The 22420-nt window shown below is 61.6% G+C and overlaps 2 protein-coding genes across 23 annotated transcripts in view; one reads left to right on the top strand and one right to left on the bottom strand.

Annotated features, from left to right (window-relative positions):
* Positions 1-3640, top strand: part of POLR2E (RNA polymerase II, I and III subunit E) — a 16240-nt gene extending 12600 nt beyond the window's left edge. For 3 of the 15 annotated variants that reach the window (XM_063701903.1, XM_055371035.2, XM_055371036.2), the window contains one exon: positions 155-3640. The gene's annotated coding sequence lies outside the window, so the exon portion shown is untranslated. The remainder of the gene's footprint in view (positions 1-154) is intronic. The other 12 variants (XR_010132176.1, XR_010132181.1, XR_010132175.1 and 9 more) reach the window with 8 other exon arrangements.
* On the bottom strand, positions 2211-22420 carry ARHGAP45 (Rho GTPase activating protein 45). Of its 8 annotated transcripts, none has more exons than XM_055371034.2 (23): positions 22262-22420; positions 19681-20011; positions 15151-15294; positions 14853-14937; positions 14697-14769; positions 14429-14495; positions 14202-14339; positions 14036-14100; positions 13719-13829; positions 13564-13644; positions 10435-10623; positions 8927-9064; positions 8649-8839; positions 8388-8512; positions 8220-8303; positions 7981-8085; positions 7703-7875; positions 7027-7215; positions 6804-6941; positions 5656-5882; positions 5369-5579; positions 4376-4484; positions 2211-3174 (listed from the first exon to the last, which is right to left on the bottom strand). In XM_055371034.2, the coding sequence occupies exons 1-23, from the start codon at positions 22397-22399 to the stop codon at positions 2828-2830; spliced, it is 3459 nt and encodes a 1152-aa protein (XP_055227009.1). In that variant the 5' UTR covers positions 22400-22420; the 3' UTR covers positions 2211-2827. The 8 variants fall into 8 exon arrangements, with proteins under 8 accessions (XP_055227009.1, XP_055227007.1, XP_063557972.1 ...); XM_055371032.2 differs by lacking the exon at positions 22262-22420 and adding an exon at positions 20928-22104; XM_063701902.1 differs by lacking the exon at positions 22262-22420 and adding an exon at positions 20928-21263 and having other exon boundaries at positions 19681-20092.

Below are 22420 nucleotides of genomic sequence, written 5' to 3'. Positions count from 1 at the left end.
GCCCGGCCTCTGCACTGCGGCCAGGCCTCCTCCCGCCAGGCCTCCTCCTCCCGCCAGGCCCGCCTCCCGCACCCCGTCATGCTCGGTGGGCGTTGTGCTGTCCTGGGCACACTGGATCTGCCCCTGTTGTGTGACCACTCTCCCCCTTTCCTAGCTCCTAGAGGCGGACACACAGCGACCCCCATCCCTGCAGGACAAACTCCCCTGCCCTGCTAGAATCCGGCCCCCCAGCTCACGGCTGCTGCTCCTCTGGACTCCCCAAGGCAGGCGGTCTCCACCCACGTTCTGTCCTGGGGTGAGGCTTCCTGTGGCCCAGCCCGCCCCATTCCCCTGTGGATTTGTGCGAGATGCAGCCTCAGAAGGGACAAGGACCCCAGAGGGAGGTCACCTAGGGGCAGCTGGTGCCGGGTCTTCACCCAGACCACGCTGGGTCCCCTCTGTTGGGGGTTTGGGGTCCGGGTCTCCCACCAGCCACTGCTTCCTCCTGGGCCCTCGGCCTTCCACCCCTCCTCTTCCCTCCCTCGGGGGCCCTGATGCGTGGTGGCCCCCACCCGGCCTCGGCTCTTTACTCCATTCACAGCCGTGCACGCGCTCAAGCCACCAGGGTGCGAGATGCCAGCTCTGGAGTTCTCGGTTGTTGTAGGAGGTTGGGTGTTTTCAAATGGTAAAGATGTTTTGAGCAAATAAATTTGCTTGATACAGAAACCAGGCCGACTAACAAGGTTTTCAGCAGGTGGCCTTGCCTCACCCCAAGCACACGAGGTCAGCTTGGCAGGTGGGCCCTCCTCGCGCTGGCTTCAGGGGTCAGTGCCTCCCCAGGCCCTCGCTCTGCCCTCCCACTTCGTGCTCCTGGGTAAGGCGTGAGCGTGTCTGTCTCTTCCCTTCCCGTGAGAGTGTGGAGTTGTTCTCTGGCTTGTGCAGCTGTGGTTTGCAGCCAGTTCCTCGTATAGACGTTTGGGATCTGGCTCTACTTCCCCGTTTGCTTGCTGTGTGATTTCAGAAGGCCTCGCCTGCCCAAGTTTAACCTAGTCCCGTGGTTCTCTCACAGCAGCTTTGTTAAGATGTAATTCACCCTCGTGCGGTCGGTGGTCTGTAACGTGCCCACTGTTCTGTGCAGCAGGGTCCCCAGATCCCCGGGCCGCAGACAGTGTGTGTGATGGGGACAGCGCTTCCCCTTCTCTCCAAATGTAGTTTTTTCAAAATTGTCTCGGCCAAAGCAAGCCAGACACAAAGGGACAAACACTGATGTCACTCCTAGGAGGTTGCTAGAGTTGTCAGAGACTGGAAGTCGGATGGGGGTTCCCGGGGCTGGGGAGTTGGGTGGGGATGGGGGTTCCCGGGGCTGGGGAGGAGGGAGGGGACAGAGTGTGTCATGTGCACAGTTTTAGTTTGGGAAAATGAGGAAATTCTGGAGGTGGCTGGGTGCGGTGGCTCACGCCTGTAATCCCAGCACTTTGGGAGGCCGAGGTGGGCGGATCACCTGAGGTCGGGAGTTCGAGACCAGCCTGACCAACGTGGGAAAACTCCATGCTACTAAAAATACAAAAATTACCCGGGCGTGGTGGCACATGCCTGTAATCCCAGCTAATTGGGAGCTGAGGCAGGAGAATCACTTGAACCAAGGAAGTGGAGGATCGCTTGAGCTCAGGAGTTAAAAGACCAGCCTGGGCAACACAGAGAAACCCCCCACCTCTACAAAAAACTTAAAGATTACCTGGGCACAGTGGTTCACACCTGTAATCCCAACACCTTGGGAGGCTGAGGCGGGAGGATCATTTGAGCCCAGGAGGCCGAGGCTGCAGTGAGCTACGATTGTGCTCCCGTACTCCAGCCTGGGTGACAGGGTCACATCCTGTCTCAAAAAAAAAAAATGCAGTTCCACAGGCGCATGGGCCACGTTTCCAGTGCTTGGTGGCCATGTGGGGCTGACGTGTGGAACCTTAGAGCCGGAGGACACGTCCGTCATCTGGAACGTTTTCCTGGACTGCCCTGGGCTGCAGGTGGACATGACGAGGTCATTCGATGCCTGACCGTCTGCACAGCCTGTGGTGAAGACCACCCGGGCTCCCACCTCGCGGGGCCCCATGGTAGGGGGTTCCCTTCCTCACACATCGCTCTCCTTGGGGGAGGCCCAGGGCCACGCTACGGGGCTCCCTCTGTCCCCTCCCTGGCCCCTTCTTCCAAGCTTGCAGCTGCCATAGAAAACAGACCCGATTAAAAACTTTTTATTTCAGCAAAATAAACGTGCCTGTGAACTACACGGTGGCTTCTGAGAGACCCCACTGTGTACCTGAGCCCCAGGTGGCCACACCTGGTGTTCCAGAAAAGGGAGTCCAGGTCCAGTATTCAGGCCCTGCTGTACTGCACCCTGGAAACTGCACCAAACCCCAGCTCCGCCCCCATCCACGGCTCCCAGAATGGTTTCTGGAGTCCCTGCAACAGACCTGTGAGGAGAGGGCGGGGCAGGGCCTGCCTCCTGCGTCCCTGTGATGACCCGGGGGATGCACTGGGCAGGGACAGCTTCCTCCATCCACACAGCTCTGTGGGCACCAACAAGGCCACTGCGACGTCACACGACAGCAGTGTTCCCCAGCTCAGCTGAGCCAGGGTGCAGGGGAGAGCACAGGGCACAGTCCTGTGCCGCAAGGCCCTCGTGCTCCTGGAAGCCTCTGGGAGGAGGCGCCCGCCGGTGGGACGTTGAAGTCCAGGCGCTCTCGGCAGCGACCCCAGGACGGCGCACCTAAGCTATGCCGTGGTGCAGGGGATGTGCTGGAGGGACAGGAGCAGGCAAGAGAGAAGCCACCTGTGGTCCCTGCCCCACCCCAGCTCACACGAATTCCGGCTGCCTCTGCCTGCAGGAGCCCAGCGTCATCCGCCCGCCACGGAGCCTCACGGGGGGCAGTGGGGTCTGCAGCACGTTGTTGGACTGGTTGGTGTTGAATCCTGAGAGCTGCTGGGCCGGGCCGTCCTCGTCCCGGTCTCCGTCCTCCCGGGCTGTGGCCTCCAGCTGCTCCTCACTGCCGCTGTGGCTGCCAGAAGCCGCCTCTAGGCTGGCCTCGCTCTGCTGCTGCTCCAGGAAGCTGAGGCGGCGCAGGGCACTGGCCTCCGATGAGGACAGCAGCTCGGAGGCCTCCTCTAGGTCCGAGTCCGAATCGTTGGACACAACTCGGGATTCTGAGAAAGGGAGACAGATGGGGGAGAGAGACAGGAAAGATGGGGAGAGAGAGACGGAGGAGAGACAAGGGGAGGGACAGACAGATGGAGAGACATGGCGGAGAGGAGGAGGAGGAGAGAGAGACAAGGGGAGAAACGGAAGGAGAAAGAGGTGTTGACAGGGTCTGGCTCTGTGTCCCCACCCAAACCTCATCTTGTAGCTCCCATAATTCCCACGTGTTGTGGGAGGGAGCTGGTGGAGGATGGTTGAATCCTGGAGGTGCGTCTTTCCTGGGCTGTTCTCGTGATAGTACATGGGTTTCACAAGATCTGACGGTCTAAAAACTGGAGTTTCCGGACACAAGCTCTCCCTTTGCCTGCCGCCATCCATGCAAGATGTGACTTGCTCCTCTTTGCTTTCTGCCATGATTGTGAGGCCTCCCCAGCTACATGGAACTGTAACTCCATTAAACCTTTCTTTTGTAAATTGCCCAGTCTCAGGTATTTCTTTTTGAGACAGAGTCTCACTCTCTTGCCCGGGCTGGAGTGCAGTGCCATGATTTTGGCTCACTGCAACCTCTGCCTCCCCGGTTCAAGCGATTCTCCTGCCTCAGCCTCCTGCGTAGCTGGGATTACAGGTGCCCTCCACCACACCTGGCTAATTTTTGTATTTTTAGTAGAGATGGGATTTCACCATGTTGGTCAGGCTGGTCTTGAACTCCTAACCTCAAGTGATCTGCCTTGTCCTCCCAAAGTGCTAGGATTACAGGCGTGAGCCACCATGCCCAGCCTCAGGTATTTATTTATCAGCAGTGTGAAGACAGACAACACAGGTGTCCCGTAACTAGATGCGGCACTCGGCCAGCTGCCTCTGATGGGTGGTGCCAGCCCCACGCCCTTCTCTAGAAAAACGGGCTCCTGCAGGAAAGGCACTTAGCCTGGCCTGGTGCACCTGGAGCCTTACAAGGCATCAGCCCCACGTTCACGTTACTGGTTTCTGAGTGCGGGGTAGGCACCTCAAAAGGCACCGCCTTGCCTGTTTTTGCAGCCGGTTAAAGGAAACTGAATGAGTAGCTCATAGGTGTGGTCTCCGTGGCAGATGAAATCCACAGAATGTGCTGCGCCGTGGACCCTGCTGTGTGTGTACAACTAGGTCATGGCACCTGCGCCCATGGGTGGCACACGCCAGCCTCCCTTGCCGTTTGGGCAGCCACACACTCACCTCTGCACCCGTCCTCCGCCGCCTCCTGCAGGGGGTAGACCACTGCCTCGCCCGCCTCCAGGTACGGCACCTGGACGACTACCTCCGCTCGCTGGTTGGATGACTCGTCCTGCAAGTGCAGAACGGAAGTCAGAGAGGGGCCGGGGCTCCATTTTCCATGTTATAAATTAACAAGCCCACCCACACAGCCCGTAACTGCTACTGAAGCCCGCTGTTGCCCAGGCGGTCTGTCCTCAGCCAAGAGCAAACCCGAGAAACTGCAGCCCCTAAACACCCAGGGAAGATGAATTGAAAAAATACGAGACGCCAGGTGCAGTGACTCACACCTGTAATCCCAGCACTTTGGGAGGCCAAGGGGGGTGCGGATCACTTGAGGTCAGCAGTTGGAGATCAGCCTGGCCAACAAAGTGAAACCCCATCTCTGTTAAAAATACAAAAATTAGCCGGGTGTGGTGGCCGGCGCCTGTAGTCCCAGCTACACGGGAGACTGAGGCAGGAGAATCGCTTGAACCTGGGAAGCGGAGGTTGTGGTGGGCTGAGATCGCCCCATTGCACTCCAGCCTGGGCAGCAGGAGCGAAACGACAACTCCCAGAAAAGAAAATCTGAAGCAGGGAATTGACCTCGCGGCGGAGTGCAGTGGCAGCTCGGGCGGGCTGTGGACACCGGGCCAGCGTGGAGCTTGTGGCTGCAGGCAGCACCGGGATGGGAAACGGGGAAGGAAGCTGGGGTTGTAGGGTGAGGCCCAAGGCCAGCCCCAAGGGAGAGTGGAGGGGCGGCCGCAGAGCCTTTGCGCCTCTGCCAGATTCAATGCAGACCTCGCCGAGTTCTTTGCATAAAAGACACAAAAAGACAGAGGCCTCCCGAACAGCCCTGTCCAAACCAAATTATCTCCCTGTGGTTCCTTGGGCTTCATCCGACAACGACTGTCCCCAGCAGCGCCCCCTGCTCCCCAAGCCCCGAGTGGCCAGCCCTGGTCAGGCCCACACCCTCACCTGGCCCCCGGGGGTCTCCTCCGGCTCCTCCTCGAAGACCAGGCCGTAGTGGACGATGAGAGTCTCGATGACGCGGGCCTGGTGGGGATAATCCACCAGGGAGGAGAGGGACACGGTGGCCTCGGTGGGCCGTGGCCGAAGCAGCGTGGGCCCGAACACGATGCCCAGGTTCCCGGGGGTCATCTTGTTGTCCTGCTCCACCTCCACGATCCTGCGGGGTGGGCAGGGGCCAGGTGCTGAGCGGCTCCCGGGACCCCGCGCCCTCCACTCCATATGCCGGGACTCACCTGCGTAGGTGGCGCAGCAGGTACTGCAGCGAGGCCCGGTTCTCAGGCGGCAGGTCCCGCAGGAGCTCCCGCAGCCGACCTGCCATGGCCACCGCCACTGCCTCGCTCTCGGAGCCGTCCTGCCGGCCCCGGGACGCCGCCTTGGCCTCGGCCTCTGCCTTCAGGCTGTCCTTGGCCAGCCCTACGAGCTCGTGGTAGAGGCGGAAGGAGATGAGCGGCTCGGGAAGCTGTGCAGAGTCAAGGGTCAGCAGGTGTTGGTGGGCCTGGCCCAGCCCCCACGTGGGCCTGCCACGCCCCCAGCCTCAGCCCCACCCCCACAAAGCACTGGCCACACCCCACCGAGCTCGGGTTCCACCCAGAGCGGCGTCAGTCCCCTTTCCCAGCCCAGCATGAGCCCTGCCCCTCCTACCGGGGCCACATCCCCAGCTCCACTCCCTTTCTCGCTCTGGCCACGCGCGCCCCGCCCTGCAGGTACCCTAACGAGCTCCGGCTCTACACAGCATAGTCTGACCCCTTCCCCACCACCTGCGAAGTGCTGGTCCCACTCCCATCCCAGCCCAGCTCCGCCCTTCCCCAGACATGACCACGCCCCTAGCCCCAGTCCCGCCCTTCCCCGGGGATGACCACGCCCCTGGCCCCAACCCCGCCCCTGCCAAGCCCTGGTCACACTCACCCTGCCCCAGCCTCGCCCCACCAAGCCCAGGCCCCACCGCCAGCCCTGCACTTGTCTAGCCTCAGCCCCGCCCCTAACCTCATACGGGTCCCTGCCAAGCTCTGAACACGCCCATCCTGCTATGGCCACGCCCCCACCGAGCCCCGGCCCCGCCCCCGCCCCAGCACAGCGTCAGGTGTGCTTCTGCCGTGGCCACACCCCTGCCACGTGCTGACCAAGCCCCACCCCGCCCCTCCTGTCGCTGTCCGTGCCTCGGCGCAGAACTGGCCCCGCCCCGCTCCTACCGTGACCACGCCCCCAGCCTCGGCCCTGCCCTGCCAGGCACTGTCCCGCCCACCCTGTCCTCCCCAGGCCCCCGCTTGCGCCAGTCCTGCTACAGCTCAGTCCTGCTCCAGCTCCCGGACCCCCACCCCGCCTCCTCCTGCCTGGCTACGCCCCTTCCAGGCTCTGCCTGGCCACCTCCGGTGGGTCTCACCTGACGCAGGTAGAGCTTGAGGACGTTGCTGATGTCGTGGGGCGAGGCCTGCGACAGCTCGACCAGCTCCTTGCCGTTCTCGAAGGCCTGGCACAACTTCTCCACACGCGTCTTTACCCCATTGACCCGGTAGATGCCCTGCGGGAGCCCGGGGGTGGGGAGGCCCATCAGCCTCGGCCCACTCCCGCCTCCTCGCTGTGAGCCGCCTCCTCCCCCGCCTCACCTTGGTGCGCAGCGCCCGCCGCTCGATCTCGCAGACGCACTTCTTGACGATGAAGGGCACGCCGTCGGGGGCGCTGCGGGCCGCGTGGCTGAAGTCCTGGCCGAACAGCTGCAGGCGGCCCTGCAGCTTCTTGTGCCCGCACTGTATGGCCAGCGTCTCCAGACATTTCTTGTGGCAGGCCAGGCAGCACTGGGGGCGGCCAGAGTGAGTGAGCCCAGCCCCGGGGCGCCCAGCTCAGCGCAGCCCCCAGCGGCTCCACCCCACCTCCCCGGGGCCGCTCACAGCCCCCACACGGCAGCTTCTGCAAACACAAGCTGGACAGTGGCTGGTGGCTTCCACCCCAGGGGTGATCCCGCCTGCCACTGTGGCTTCCTCTCCTTCCCGCCCCTTGGTTTTCTGGACACAGCTCCAGGGCCTTTGCCCTCCAGGTCTTCTGGCCACAGCCCCAGGGCTCTTCACCCTCCAGGTCTGCCCCCTGCCTCGCTGCCTCAGAGAGCCAACCCTGCCCCTCAAAACTAAAAGAGCCCACACCACCCCCTCCGTTCGCTTCCTTCCAAAGGCGGCCGACTGCTCCCTGCTCTGGGCCGGACCTTCCTGAGGGCACACAGGCCGGCGGTGCCGGGCACCCCAAAGGCTCCCGAAGGCTCCCAGCTGTCCGTCGGGGCGTCCCACTCACCTCTTCACACTCAGCACCCTGGAAGTAGACGTAGCTGTTGCACTCGCGGCACTTGGCGGGCGTGCGGAGCTTCCGGAGCCGGTGAGTACGGGCCGCCTTGGACAGCCCCTCGTGGCGGAACGGTCCACTGGGCACGGCCACCGGCAGCTCAGGGGTCATGCCGTTGAGGTCAGCTGCGGGCAGCACAGGCAGCCGGTGTCACCAAGGCAGGTCAGGGCCAGGCCCATGGACTGTGTCCAAACCCCCCTCTCTCTCCAGCCCCGTCAGGGGACCCTCACCCTGCTCAAAGGCTGAAGCCCCGGCTCCACCGTCTGGGTCCACCAGCTCCTCCGTGGACGACATGGTACCACTGGATGACGTCCGCTCGAACTTCTTAAAGTCCCCTGGGCGGGAATCAGGACTGTTCAGACTCCCCCAGCCAGGGGGGCCCCCTCCATCACCCCGGTGCGTGATGAAACGCTGAGGCCCAGGAGAGGCGGCAGCTCCACACCCGAGCCCGCCAGAGAGCCTCCCTCACCTGCGCCAGGGCCGGGGTCCAGCCCACTGTCCGAGTCTGAGATCGAGAGCGGCCATGACTTGTGAACCTGGTGTCCTCGCCCGGCTGGAGAAAGAGGCGTCTCTGGTGAAGGGCCAGGGTGGGTCGCAGGGAGGCAGCGTCCGCCCCTGGGCCCCGCCGGACACTCACCCCTGTGGTCCTTGGCAGGTGTGCCCTCAGTGCACCCGCCTTCTTCTGGGGGGCTCCCGGCAGCCTCGGGCCGCGCCACATCACTCACGTTGAAGCTGCTCTTCCGGGCACGCATGACGGGGGACCTAGTGGAAGAAACCGGGAAAAGGAGGGGAGGTGATGGGGGGCAAGACAGCTTCATCTTCATGCCCCCGACAGAGGGAAGCCCGGCTCCCAGGCAGGGCCTTGTGCGCCGGGGACAAGGCAGCTGGGTGGCGGTACCAGGCGTTGGCGGAGACGTGGGGCTCAAAGTCGTAGTGCACATCGGGCTCCTGGTCCCGCTGCAGCTGGCGCACGTGGGAGGCGTACTGCTGGCCTGGGTCATACAGCTTGCTGCTCTCACACAGCATCTGGAAGTGCACGGGCAGCGGCGCCGTCTGCATATGCATCATCTGGTAGTAGGAGATCGTGGCCTGCGGGCGGCACCGGAGAGCAGAGGGGTCAGGAGGAGGCCGCCCTGTCCACCATCCCCGCCCGGGCGGCCGCAGCACCCCACGCACCGACTTGATGGTTTGGTCGCTCTGCCGGATGACCTCCTGGATCTGCCGCAGCGCCGTCACCTTGGTATCCTCCAGCTCCTGCTTCTGCGTCTTCGCGTCGGCCACGCAGGTGCGGTAGGTGGCCATAGCTTCCTCCGCCTGCGGTGGGGGCGGGGCACACAGAGAGAGGCCTCAGCCTGGGGTGCAGGACTCAGACAGAAACCTCAGGGAGGCGGGGCTGACGCCTGTCATCCCAGCGCCTCGGGAGGCCACAGTGGGAGACTTGCTTGAGGCCAGGAGTTCGAGACCAGCCTGAGCAACATGGTGAGACGCTCCCCCCCATCTTTTTTTTTTTTTTTTTTTGAGACGGAGTCTTGCTCTGTAGCCCAGGCTGGAGTGCAGTGGTACGATCTCGGCTCACTGCAACCTCCACCTACCGGGTTCAAGAAATTCTCCTGCCTCAGCCTCCCAAGTAACGGATTACAGGTGCCCCCCACCCACCATACCCGGTTAATTTTTTGTAATTTTAGTAGAGATACAGGGGTTTCACCATGTTGGCCAGGCTGGTTTCGAACTCCTGACCTCATATGATCTGCCCGTCTCAGCCTCCCAAAGGGCTGGGATTACAGGCATGAGCCACCGCGCCTGGCCAAGAATTTTTTTTTAATTAGCTGGGTGTGGCGGCACACGCCTGTGGTCCCAGCTACTCTAGAGGCTGAGGCGAGAAGATCGCTTGAGCCCAGGAGGTGGAGGCTGCAGTGAGCCATGATCACGCCACTGCACTCCAGCCTGGGTGACAGAACAAGACACTGTCTCAAAAATAATAATAATTTAAAAATCGGGGCCGGGCGCCGTGGCTCATGCCTGTAATCCCAGCACTTTGGGAGGCCGAAGTGGGTGGATCATGAGGTCAGGAGTTTGAGACCAACCTGGCCAAGATGGTGAAACTCTGTGTCTACTAAAAATACAAAAAAATTAGCTGGGCCTGGTGGCAGGCGCCTGTAATCTCAGCTACTCGGGTGGCTGAGGCAGAGAACTGTGTGAACCTGGGAGGCGGAGGTTGCAGTGAGATCTCACCACTGCACTCCAGCCTGGGCAACAGAATGAGACTCTGTCTCCAAAAAAACAAATTGGCCAGGCGCAGTGGCTCACGCCTATAATCCCAGCACTTTGGGAGGCCGAGGTGGGCAGATCACGAGGTCAGGAGATCAAGACCATCCTGGCTAACACAGTGAAACCCCATCTCTACTAAAAATACAAAAAATTAGCCGGGCGTGGTGGCGGGCGCCTGTAGTCCCAGCTATTCGGGAGGCTGAGGCAGGAGAATGGCGTGAACCCGGGAGGCGGAGCTTGCAGTGAGCCGAGACCGCGCCACTGCACTCCCGCCTGGGTGACAGAGCTAGACTCCGTCTCAAAAACAAACAAAAAAACAAAAAAACAAAAACAAAGGCCTGGAGATAGTAAATGTCACACCAAGCATTGGATCTCCTCCTCCAGGGACCTCCAGCCCCGCCTCCACCCGCCCTCACCTTGTTCTTGGCCTCCTCCTCCAGCCGCCGCCGCTTGTCCAGGGTCTTGGTGGCCGTGCTGCCTGCTCCCAGCGCGGTGCCAGCCTGCTCCTCCTCCGCCTTGGCCACGAGGAAGCGAGCCTTGTCGTGGTCCTCGCAGCGCTGCGTGTAACCCTGCTTGGCCTTGCGCAGGTTGGACTCCGCCTCTTGCTGTGGGGGTGGGAGCCAGGAGGCCAGTTCCAACCCTATCCTTGGATGGGACTCAGTCTCCCCAGCTCCTCCTTTCCTCCCCACCCCCATCTCTCTCACCAAGGCCCCATGGCCCAGCTGGGCATGCAGAGAACCCTGCACAACAATCGGCAGTGGAAAAACAGGAGGAGTGGCCGGGCGCGGTGGCTCACGTCTGTAATCCCAGCACTTTGGGAGGCCGAGGCAGGCGGATCACTTGAGGTCAGGAGTTTGAGACCAGCCTGGCCAACATAGTGAAACCCCGTATCTACCCAAAATTTAAAACAATTATCCGGGCATTGTGGTGCACGCTTGTAATCCCAGCTACTCGGGAGGCTGAGGCACTAGAATCGCGAACAGCTTGAACCCAGGAGGCGAAGGTTGCAGTGAGCCAAGATTGCACCACTGCACTCCAGCCTGGGCAACAGAGATTCCAGCTCAAAAAAAAAGAAAAGAACGGGAGGAGGCACCCGTAACAGGACACTCGGAGAAATGGGTGTCCTGTGTGCCCGCTCTGCAGCCCGGGAAGCTGAGGCGCAGCCAAGCTCTGCACAGAGGCTCACACGGCAGCCTCTGCAGACACGCACACCAGCCCCCACGGGAGCGCCTCCAGGCTCTTTTGCTTTCACTTCCCTCCTCACAGACGAGAACAGAGAAGCCGCCCAGGCAGGAAGCCAGGCGCCCACAGGTTGGCAGGAAGAGCACTTAGTCAAAAACCTGTGGGCTCGGGGGCCACACCTCACAACCTGCACCATCAGATTCGCACACAAACAAACGGACTCATCCAATTACTAGGAGACCGCCAGGCACCATGGGTCACACCTGTAATCCCAGTGCTTTGGGAGGCCAAGGCAGGAGGATCACTTGAGGCCAGGAGTTCGAGACCAGCCTGGTCAACATAGTGAGACCCCCATCTCTACAAAAAAAAAAATAAAAAAATTTAGCCAGACGTGGTGGTGTACACCTGTGGTCCTAGCTACTCGAGACCAGCCTGGCCAACATGATGAAACCCCATCTCTACCAAAAATATAAAAATTAGCCAAGCACGGTGCCTTATGCCTATAATTCCAGCACTTTGGAAGGACGAGGTGGGCAGATTACCTGAGGTCAGGAGTTCGAGACCAGCCTGGCCAAGGTGGTGAAACCCCATCTCTACTAAAAATACAAAAATTAGCCAGGCATGGTGGCTGGCGCCTGTAATCCCAGCTACTTGGGAGGCTGAGGCAGAAGAATCGCTTGAGCCCAGGAGATGGAGGTTGCAGTGAGCTGAGATCGATCCACTGCACTGCAGCCTGGGTGACGGAGTGAGACTCTGTCTCAAAAAAAAAAAAAGACTACTGCTAACAATCACAGGTTTCTACCTGGCAAAATAGGCCACAGGTAAAAATCAAAAGTAAAACAGTAAATTGTGGGAGGGGAATGGGGGGAGTCTAAAACTCACACGATTAAGGCCTAAGTTTTCTAATATGTAAAAAGCTCTGACAAATCAATAATAAGCCACTGTCCAGTGCAAAGTAAGCAAAGGATAAGAACTAAGCAAAGGTTAAGAACTGAGGGTTCACAGAAGAGGAAAAGCAGGGCTGTGGCCTGGGAGGGTAGCTCATACACGCACGCCCCTTGACCCAGCATTTCTATTTTGGGCACTGATCCCTCAGGCATCCTTGAGACAGGGGCACAAGCTTGTCATAGCAATGGTGTTCGTAACAGCAACAGCTCAGCCACTCCCAAGACGTCCATGAAATAATCTACTCAGTCTCCTCAGCTGAGCCCTGCACAGCCGAAAAAAGGGGTTCAGGCTGCTTCATGCTGACTGATATGGGGTGAGCCTCTCTATACGGAGGTGAGGATAAAAATCAGGAGCAGAACAGGGCATGAGGTGAGCTGTCCTCGCGTGTACAAAAGAGGGCAGATATGTGTTTGCCGGTATGTGCTGGAAGGAGCTAGGAGGGTGCGTTTCAATGCAGACCGTGTTAACACAGCTAAAAAGCAAACAAAAACTGGGCAACATAGTATACAAAAAAACGAACTGGGTGTGATGGCTGGTGCCTGTAGACCCAGGAACTCAGGAGGCTGAGGTGGGAGGATCATTGCAGCCCAAGAAGGCAAGTCTGCAGTGAGGTATGATTGCGTCACTGCAGTCCAGCCTGGGTGACAGAGCGAGACCCTATCTCAAAACAAGCAAAGAAACAAACAAAAAGGCGCCGGCGTCTTTGAAATAACCCAAAAGCGAAGTGGGAAGAGAATACAGGCAGGAGGCCCGGTGGGTGCGGTGGCTCACGTCTGTAATCCCAGCACTTTGGGAGGCCGACGCGGGTGGATCACCTGAGGTCAGGAGTTCGAGACCAGCCTGACCACTATGGTGAAACCCCGTCTCTACTAAAAATACAAAAATTAGCCAGGTGTGGTGGCGTGCTTCTGTAATCCCAGCTACTCGGGATGCTGAGACAGGAGAATTGTTTGAACCAGGGAGATGGAGGTTGCAGTGAAAGCCCAGATGGTGCCATGGCACTCCAGCCTGCAGCCTGGGCGACAGAGCGAGACTCCGTATCAAAAAAAAAAAAAAAAAAAGAATACATGCAGGAGCATGGCGCTTTCCCAGTCCTGAGAGACCATCAGTCTCCCTCAACCCGGAGACCTGCTGCTTACAACCGAGGGAGGCAAGGCTTCTCCCCATTTCTGCAGGGACAGCAGTGAGCGCCGGGCTCCTGGGTCCTTCCAGGCAGAGCTGGGGGCGATGGGGCTGGAGCATCTCCGACCCGGCTTGGGGCCCAGCCTGCGAGGCCGCGCATGCGCAGGAGGCCGCGGCGTGTGCGGAGCTCGCCGCAGGGCCCTCGCTATGGGGCTGGGGCTGGGACTGCGCCTGCGCCGAGGCCCGCTGCCCGCCCCCGCCCGCCCCCGCCCGCCCCCGCCCGCCCGCCTCACCAGCTTCCTCTGGGCGCGGTGCCAGGCCTCCTTGATCTCCTTCCTGCGCTTCTCGTGTTCCAGCCGCCGCAGGGTCAGGGGCTGGGGCGAGACGGGCCGTGAGTGGGTACCCCGGTGACACCCCCGCCCAGCCCGCCCTCCCAGGCACCACGCACCTGCATGAAGGTCTGGGTCTGCAAGGTGCCCACCGCCTGCACCATGCCGTGGCCGAACTCCAGGTCCTGCTCCAGGGCCAGCGAGTAGATGGACAGGAGCGGCATGTGGGGCTGTGGGTGGGGCACCGGGTCACTGGGTGGGGAGGGATGGAGGCAGGGCGGCCCCAGCACCCCCAGCCACCAGCTCCCTGGTCCCTGCAGCCACCCCCGTTAATGTAGAGAGGAAGCCCCTGCTCTTGGTCCCTGGGCCCTTGAAATGGGGCTGAGACTCACACCCGGGCCCAGGGACCCCCGCCCCATGCCCGCGGGGCCCCCACCTCCTGCATGACGCTCTGTCTGCAGTTGTGAGCGATCTTCTGCAGGCCCTTAGCAAACTCCATCTCTGCGGGCCGGAGAGGGGTGTGAGGTGCTGGGACAAGGCCTTCCCAGCTCACCCAGAACCCCCTCCCTCCAGACCCACCCTGCTGGGACCCCAGCTCTCACCCAGCGTCGTCCGCTTCTCCAGGTAGCTGATGAGGTCCTTCATGTACTTGGCCATGTTCTTGGCATACAGCAGTGCGGCATCCACGCCCCCCTCACAGCGCTGTAGCAGCACGTCCACCTCCTCGGCGGGCAGGCAGCCTGCAGGGAACGGGGGCCTGCTCAGCCTGGCCCGACCTCCGCAATGGCCCACCCCTCAAATGCCTGCCTGCCGCTGGGTGGGGGCTTACCGGCGTCACAGTCATCCAGGCTGGGAGGGGTGCCCTCACTGCCCGGTCCATACAGGCTTTCCATGGACTGTAGGACGGAGACGCAGGTGAGACCAGCCCCATGCGGGGCCCTGGGCAGTGCCCACCCTTCAGGGGACGGTTGCTGCCCCCCCCAGAGAGGGAAACCAAGGCGCACAGGGGAAGCAAGGTGACTGGCCGGGCCCTGCAGACCTGAACCCGGCTGGCCTCCAGAAGCTGGACACAGGTGGCCCTGGCCCCCCCCACTCACCTGGCTCGAGTCCCCAGGAGGCACTGCTAGGAGGGTGCTGCTGTCCACTTCACCCATGAGGAACTCGGACACTCTGCAGGGCCAGCGGGGTCACCATCGAGAGACACCCGGGCCCCCCACGCTCCCTTGCCCTGCCCCACAGGCTCCCGTGCTCACGTGCTACTGAAGGCCACAGCAATCGTCTCCAGGGCCTTCTCAAACTCCTGTTTCTCCAGGTCATTGTTGCTCTCATAATGGAAGGCTGGGAAGCAGAGATAAGGACAAGGAGGTGGGCCCACTCTGGGAGGTGACCATCCCTGCAAGAACTGACCGGAGCCCTTAACCCAGGGGGAACAGCAGGGAGCTTGTGCCTGTCAAACTCCTATGCATCCTTCAAAACCCACTTCAAACATCCCCTCCTCCAGGATGCCCTTCTAGGCAGAGAGCCCTCGCAGCCCTGTTCCAGCAGGCTGACCTTTGACCTTGGCAATGAGGGTGCCGGCTGCGGTGAGCGTCTCCACGGTGTTCAGCAGCGGGTACTTGGAGATGATCTGATGCATGACACGCAGAGCCTCACCCAGGCACTCGTGGGCCCGCGGGCGGCGGGCCTCAAGGAGGTCTGCTGGGGAGAGTCGGAGTGAGCAGTGGGGTAGGGCCCGGTCCCAGGGAAAGTCTGTCCACCTCCTCCCTCTTCAGAGCTCCTGTTCCCCGATGGGGAAACTGAGGCAGAGGTGGAAGACGGTAGATGCCTGGGGCTCATTTCGAGACCGCGGGGAGGGCACTGTCCCTCCCTGGGCTACCGGCCAGATCAACAAAGGCCAGACCTTGGCCTAGGCACTCTGCTGCTCAGAACACTCTTTTCCTGTCCCTCCAGAAAGCAAACTGCCTCTTGTCCTTCAAGCTACAGTCCTGCAGCCCCTTCCTCCATGCAGCCCACCAGGCTCCTTCCCTGCCCTAACCCCTGAGGACTGCTCAAAGCCCTGTCCAGGTCTCTCTCTGCCCTTCCTACCTAAGTGAGGAAACTGAGGCATAGAGAGGGGAAGCCATTTCTCAACAATCACACAGCTTTTCCATCTACACTAGCTCTGAAGGCGTGAGAACGCCAGGCAGAGGGATCCTGCCTGGCTTTATCTCCAGGGCAATAGGGAGCCATAGAAGGTGTTAGAACAGAGGAGGTCAGATCTGACTGTTGGAACCTGGCTTTCACTGCCCTCCTCAGCCAGGGGTGGTGGCTTACACCTGTGACCCCAGCACTTTGGGAGGCTGAGGCAGGAGGACGGGTTGAACCCAGGAATTCAAGACCAGCCTGGGCAATACAGTAAGACCCTGTCTCTGTAAGAAATAAAGAATAAAAAGCTAAATGCCCTCATCGAACGTTCTCAATTGGAAGAAGAAAAAAGCAGAGAGGGCCAAGCACAGTGCCTCATGCCTGTAATCCCAGCACTTGGTGAGGCCGAGGCAGGCAGGTCACTTGAGGTCAGGAGTTGGAGACCATCCTGGCCAACATGGCGAAAACCTGCCTCTACTAAAAATACAAAAAGTAGCAGCGTGGTGGCACTCCTCTGTAATCCCGGCTACTCGGGAGGCTGAGGCAGGAGAATCGCTTGAAGCTGGGAGGCGGAGGTTGCAGTGAGCCGAGATCGCGCCACTGCACTCCAGCTGGGTGACAGAGTGAGACTCCTCCATCTCAAAAAGAAAGAAAAGAAAGAAAGAAAGGGAAAGAAAAGAAAGAAAAGAAAAGAAGGAAAGAAAAGAAAAAAGCAGAGAGTACAGGCGAAACATCGAGAGCCAGGCACACACCATGTAGTGGAAACAAACCCACGGAATTCGTAGGAGGGGAAAGGTACCCGGGAGGACAGAGGCCAGCGGGAGGGGCAGCTTTGACGCCTGACTGTACCGCTCAGAGGATGCCCCAAATACGAAATGAAATCTGAAAAAGTAAGTGCCCCGTCCCTTTCGGCACCGAAGACCCCAGGTGAATGTCACCTCCGGGAAGAGACCGACCGAGTCACCCGCCAGAGATACCCCCCTGGCCGCCGCAGGGCCTGAGACCCCGGACCGGAACATGTCTTCGCTGCTGGATGCGAGGCGGACTCCGGGAATGGGATTGGGGCTCCAGGAGCTCCGGGAAGTCGCCGGGAGGCCCCGGCCACGCCCCTTCTCGGGACCTTCCAGCCGGGCACCTGGCACTCCGCGCGCGCGGCCGGCGCGTGGACCCCCCGCTGTCCCCGCACACCCCCCACCCGGGAAGCCGGCGGCCGGCGCGACCCCTGCGCAGCGCAGGGATGCCCAGGTGCGCACGGCCAGGCCAGGCGCGCGGCAGCCGCTGCTCCCCCACCGTGGGCGGCAAACGGCCCGAGCGCCACGTGCTCCCGGACGCGGCGGGACCCAGCGCCCGGCACCTGTCCCCTCACCTCGGGGGCCCGCCCGGCAGCGCACGGGGCCCTCGTCCAGCACCGGGTGCGCCGTCCCGCAGATACACATGGCGCAGCCGTCGGGGCGCGGAGACCGCGAGCGCGTGGGGCCTGGCAGCTGACCGATGGGGGTCTCCGGTGTCCAAACCGGCTCCGGCCGGTCAGGAGGCCCCGCCCCCGCGAGGGAAACCCCGCCCTGGTGTCCCGTTCGCCCCAGCCTGGGTCCTTCCTTACCCGCAGAGCTTCCAGGTGGGGAGGGTCGAGGACGGGCAGGGAAACTGAGTCCCAGACCTGAAGCCCGGGAACGAGGAAGCCCGGGAAGTGTCGGGGTGGCACTGTCCATGTGGGTCCCCTCCTAGCTGCCTGCACGCGGGTCCCCAAGCTGTGGGGTGGACCCCACAACCATCGCTGCATGCAGGTGGCCCCATTTTATAGATAAGTCACCTGACACCTAGAGAGGGAAGGGGCTCGCCAGGGTCTCAGCAGCTGAGAAGCATCGGGACTAGAGCCCACATCCTAGCCGCCAGGGTCTTCTCTGGCCTGGGGCGGCCCCGAGACGCACAGAAGGCGCCCCCAGCCGGGCGCGGTGGATCAGGCCTGTTATCCCAGCACTTTGGGAGGCGGAGCCGGGAGAACGGTTTTTAGTTCGGGAGTTCTAGACCAGCCTGCGCAATATGGGGAGACCCCGGTCTCTACAAAAAATACAAAAACTGGCCGGGCGCGATGGCTCACGCCTGTAATCCTGGCACTTTGGGAGGCCGAGGTGGGTGGATCACTTGCTATCAGGAGTTCAAGACCAGCCTGGCCAAAATGGTGAAACCCCATCTCTACTAAAAAAAAAAAAAAAAAAAGAAAAAAAAATTAGCCGGGCACGGTGGCGCGCCCCTGCAATCCCAGCCACTCGGGAGGCTGAGGCAGAAGAACCACTTGAACCCAGGAGGTGGAGGTTGCAGTGAGCTGAGATCTCGCCCCTGCACTCCAGCCTGGGTGACAGAGTGAGACTCTGTCTCAAAAAAGAAAAAAAAGAAAAGCCCGGGCACGGTGGCTCATGCCTGCTGTAATCCCAGCACTTTGGGAGGCTGAGGCATGCGGATCACGAGGTCAGGGGTTTGAGACCAACCTGGCCAATATGGTGAAACCCCATCTCTACTAAAAATACAAAAATTAGCCAGGTGTGGTGGCATGCACCTGTAGTCCTAGCTACTCAGGAACCTGAGGCAGAAGAATCACTTGAACCCGAGAGAGGAAGGTTGCAATGAGCCGAGATCGCGCCACTGCACTCCAGCCTGGGCGACAGAGTGAGACTCCATCTCACCATCTCAAATAAAATAAATAAAATAAAATAAGTCAGGTGCAGTGGCTCACGCCTGTAGTCTCAGGTACTCGGGAGGCAGAGGTGGGAGGATGGCTTGAGCCCGGGAGTTCAAGGTTACAGTGAGCCTCAGTCACACCACTGGACTCCAGCCTGGGCAACAGAGAAAGACCCTGTATCCAAAAAAAAAAAAAAAAAAAAAAAAGTGCCCCACCCTGGCTGGCCCAGTTCAGACCTCCTGCAGGAGCCTGTGAGCTGAGCCCCGCCCAGGCCAGGCCTCCAAGGAAGCGCCAGGATCGGAAAGGAACCGAGATTAGGGTTTCCCCAGGAAACCAGCCTAGCCCCCGCCCCTGGGACCAGATAACCCGGGGGCTCCCACTCCTCCCAGTGGGGACCGGGCCTTCCCCAACTAGTGCCCTGAAGGTGCAGAGGCCACTCCACCACTTGAGGTCCAGTCCTGGCTCTGCCCTGCCCTGGCTGGGCAGAGCCAGGGGTCAGGGCCTCACTAGAGACTTAGTTTCATCATCTGTAAAATGGGCGGCTGCCGGGAGCAGATCAGAGCGCCTGGCATGACCCTGGCACTGTGGTTTCTGGGAGGAGCCGGGGGCTGAAGGCAGCACATGAGGTGCCCGCCTGGGCTGCCAGGGACAAACAGGAAGCAGATGAAAATAACTCGGCAGGAAGCAGGGCTGTCAGCAGCCGCGTGGAGGAGAAAACGGAACTGCCGGCCTGCAGGCCGCTGGGTCCCAGCACCTCCAGCCGCCTGATGCCCCCATCCTGCCCCTCGCCATGCCTCCTGAATCTCTCTCCACCCAGACCTCAGCCAACCCCCAGTTTGCTTCATTCCAAGACACAGATCTGCCCCCATCTGTCCTGTGCTCTAACACCTTCTATGGCTCCCCATTGCCCTTCCGCCTGGCATTGTCATGCCTTCATCCTACACCAGCAGCGCCCCACACCTTGACCCCCAAATGCATTCTCTGTTTCCATGTTTCTGAGCCCGTGCATGGGACATTTCCTCTGCCTTTCCCTCCTAATTGCCATCAGATCCTTTAAAAAAAATAAAGTGGGCACCCTCTTGAGCCAGTGTACGCTCAGGGACTCCCCCACCAAACTCCTACACATCCCTCAGAGCCTTAGCTGTCATGGCCTCTTCCACACAGCCCTCCCTGCCATCTGAGCCTCCCTCCCTTTTGAGCCTCCCCAAGTCCCTCCCTCCATCCTCCCTTGGGTCTGGCTCTGTCTTCCACCCAGGCCTCGGTGTCCCCATGGCTCTCACCGTCACGCAACACACACTCCTTAAGTTTCTCAAGGCCCTCAGCGAAGCGGGCCACGTCCGCCAGCAGATGGGAGATGTCCTCCACGACGTCCGGGCCGGCACCCTCGGTGGACAGCTCGCCCGGGCTGGCGGCTGTCAGTGGGCTCCGGTGGCTCCGGCCCAGTGTCCAGGAGGCAGCACCCGACAGGGGGAAGCCAGCCGCGCTGGCGTGGCGGCTCAGGCTGGTGGGCCGCTTGAGGGTCCCTGTGGCCTTGATGCCGGAGGACCCAGCAGGCGGCTCCAGGCTTGGTCCAGGGAACACCGCGTCAGCCCCATCCTTCCTGGGCAGCTCCTTGGGCAGGTCCGAGGGGAGCTCGTTAAAGGGATTTTCCGGCCTGGACACGGCCTCAGTTTCCCCAGAAATGAAGTGGGGCTGTGGAGGGCCACTGTCACCCTGACCCCACAGGGGTCAAAGGCCAGAGGTCACAGGGCCGAGATTTGGTAGTGTACCCCCCCACCTGTTACCCAACATCCTCTTCCCTAGAGCTTTCACAAACAACGGTCCTTGCCCAAACCACAGCCGGGGCGGGGCCTGCGGGGAGGCGCGGGAGGGGGGTCCCCACTTCCTGGTGGGGGTGGGGAGGGTCCTCAGCCCTTCAAGCCCCCCTCAGGCTCCTACAACGCAGCTACTTTAAGTGAAGACACTTCTGACTATGTCTGTACCCTAAAGGTCCATGGGCCCCCAGAGCCTATGGGCAGCCCCAGGCCTTGTAGACATCCCAGCCCCCCAAGCTTTGTAGACCCCCCCAGCTTTGTAGACACCCCAGGCCTGGGGACACTCCCCCAACCTCTGAACCTGGTGGATCCCATTAGAGGATCTGCTGCCCGGTCAACCTTCAGCCCAATGGCCAGGCCACAGCCCTCCCATCTCAACGGCTCCCAGAGCCCCCAGATTGCCTAAGCCCCCAACCTGCAGCGGCCCAAACACAACATCGTCCCAACCCGGCACCCTCCCTTCCTGCTCCCTGGGCCCTGCGGCCAGCCCTGGATGGAGTGGAGGGAGGTGGCCACCACTCCCAGGGTCCCTACCGTGAGCTGAATGCCGGGGTCCCGGCCTCTCTGCTGTGGCCCCTGCCGTCCCGCCCAGTAGGGGCTGTAGCTGGCACGAGCCCCCAGCCGCCGCCCCAGCATGAGCCCCGAGCACAGGGCGGGTCCCTGTCCCCCTGCGGCCCGGTGTCAGCTCCAGGTCTCACCCGGGCTCCACTCACCCCCGAGGGCTGCGGGCTGGGGCTTCCCGCGCGGTTCTTTTTCGAGATGGAAGGGGTTTTCATGAGCTCTCGTTTCTTCCTGGAGAACATGATGGGGCCCCGGCCGGGAGCCCGAGGGGGCGGGCTGGGTCAGGCGGGCTGGGGGGTCTCAGCGCTGCAGCTCCCGGCGCTGGCCGCTTCGGGACCACATTGTCGCCGGCCACCCCCTCCCCAGCTGTCAGGCCCACGTGACAGGCCCGGCCGTCACTGGCGGGCCCTCCCCCCAACAGGAAAAGGCTTCGGGGAGGCGGCGACGCGGCCTCGCCCCCGACCCTTCCCGGCCTCAGCCTGCGGCTCTGCGGAGTGGGCGCCAAGGTGAGGTCGCAGGCCCCGCCCCCAGCCCCGGGCCGCGCCCCCCGCTTCCGCTTTCGGGAGCTCGGAGCCGCGCCGCTCGCGGGGTGGGACCGGGAGCCCCTGCCTGACGCTGCCTGCACGGGGCGGCCGACTGCAGGGCGCTGACCCTCACTCCCGGACGCGAGTGGGCGTGCACAGACACGTGCACGATGACACGCAGAGACCCGGACCTCCACACGCGCTCAGATGCCACCAAGCTCCTGGAGCCTCGCCCTCAGACCCCAGACACACGCACAGGCCGAAGCTGCGCCCCTGCAGCCCCCTTTTCCCTGAAGGCAAGCCCCCGCTCCACCGCCTCTCCTGCAGACCCTAGGGTGTGGCCGGGCCCCAGCAGGGGTCACCCCCATCACCCACCCTGCAGCCCCGTGAAGTGGGTCAGGTCGAGGACAGCTGGGGAAACTGAGGCCCAGAACCGAAACCCTGGGGGCAAAGACGTCCAGGAAGCCAGAACAATCCAGGTTACCGGGCCCTGTCCGTCTGGGTCCCCACGTCCGTCTGGGTCCCCACGTCCACCTGGTCCTGGGCTGCCTGCACAGGAGTCCCCAAAGTGTGGTGTGGACCCCACCATCGGCAGAATATGCTGAGGACACCTGGTTACCTCTCAGCAGCCCTGTGGGCCGTATCATGTTGCCCCAGACCTGCCCTTAGCTAAGGTCCCCAGCCCCGCCTCCCATGCTGCATTCCAGTGACTCTGGACCACCGGACGTGCTGGGCAGCAGGACGCAGGCACCCGTTGCTGATAACAGCCTGAGGCGGCATTGGCCAAGAGCTGGGGCATCTGCAGGCATACAGATCCCAGCCTCCTACCTTCCCCCAACCCCCACCCCACAGTGTGAACTCTCTCCCTGCTCCCCAAGTCTCCCTGCTGTCCCCTTCCAGAACCCCACCCCCAATCCCAAAACCCCAATCTCTTTCCTTTCCCAAACGCCATTCCCACCTACCTCGGGTGGGAGGGGCAGATCTCTGGGGCACAGGACATGAAGGCCACAGCCCCTTGCTCCAAGTCTGGCTCTCCAGGCCTGGGTCCAAGTGCAAACCCAGCCCAGCAGACCCTTGAGAACTCTTTGCCCCCGACTCATGGCGCTGAGGGCTGGGATCAG

This window comes from Gorilla gorilla, chromosome 20 (genome assembly GCF_029281585.2).
Source record: "Gorilla gorilla gorilla isolate KB3781 chromosome 20, NHGRI_mGorGor1-v2.1_pri, whole genome shotgun sequence".
Lineage (NCBI taxonomy): Eukaryota > Metazoa > Chordata > Mammalia > Primates > Hominidae > Gorilla > Gorilla gorilla.
Note: the sequence above shows the minus strand (reverse complement) of the source record. Positions and strands in the feature narration are given on the sequence as shown.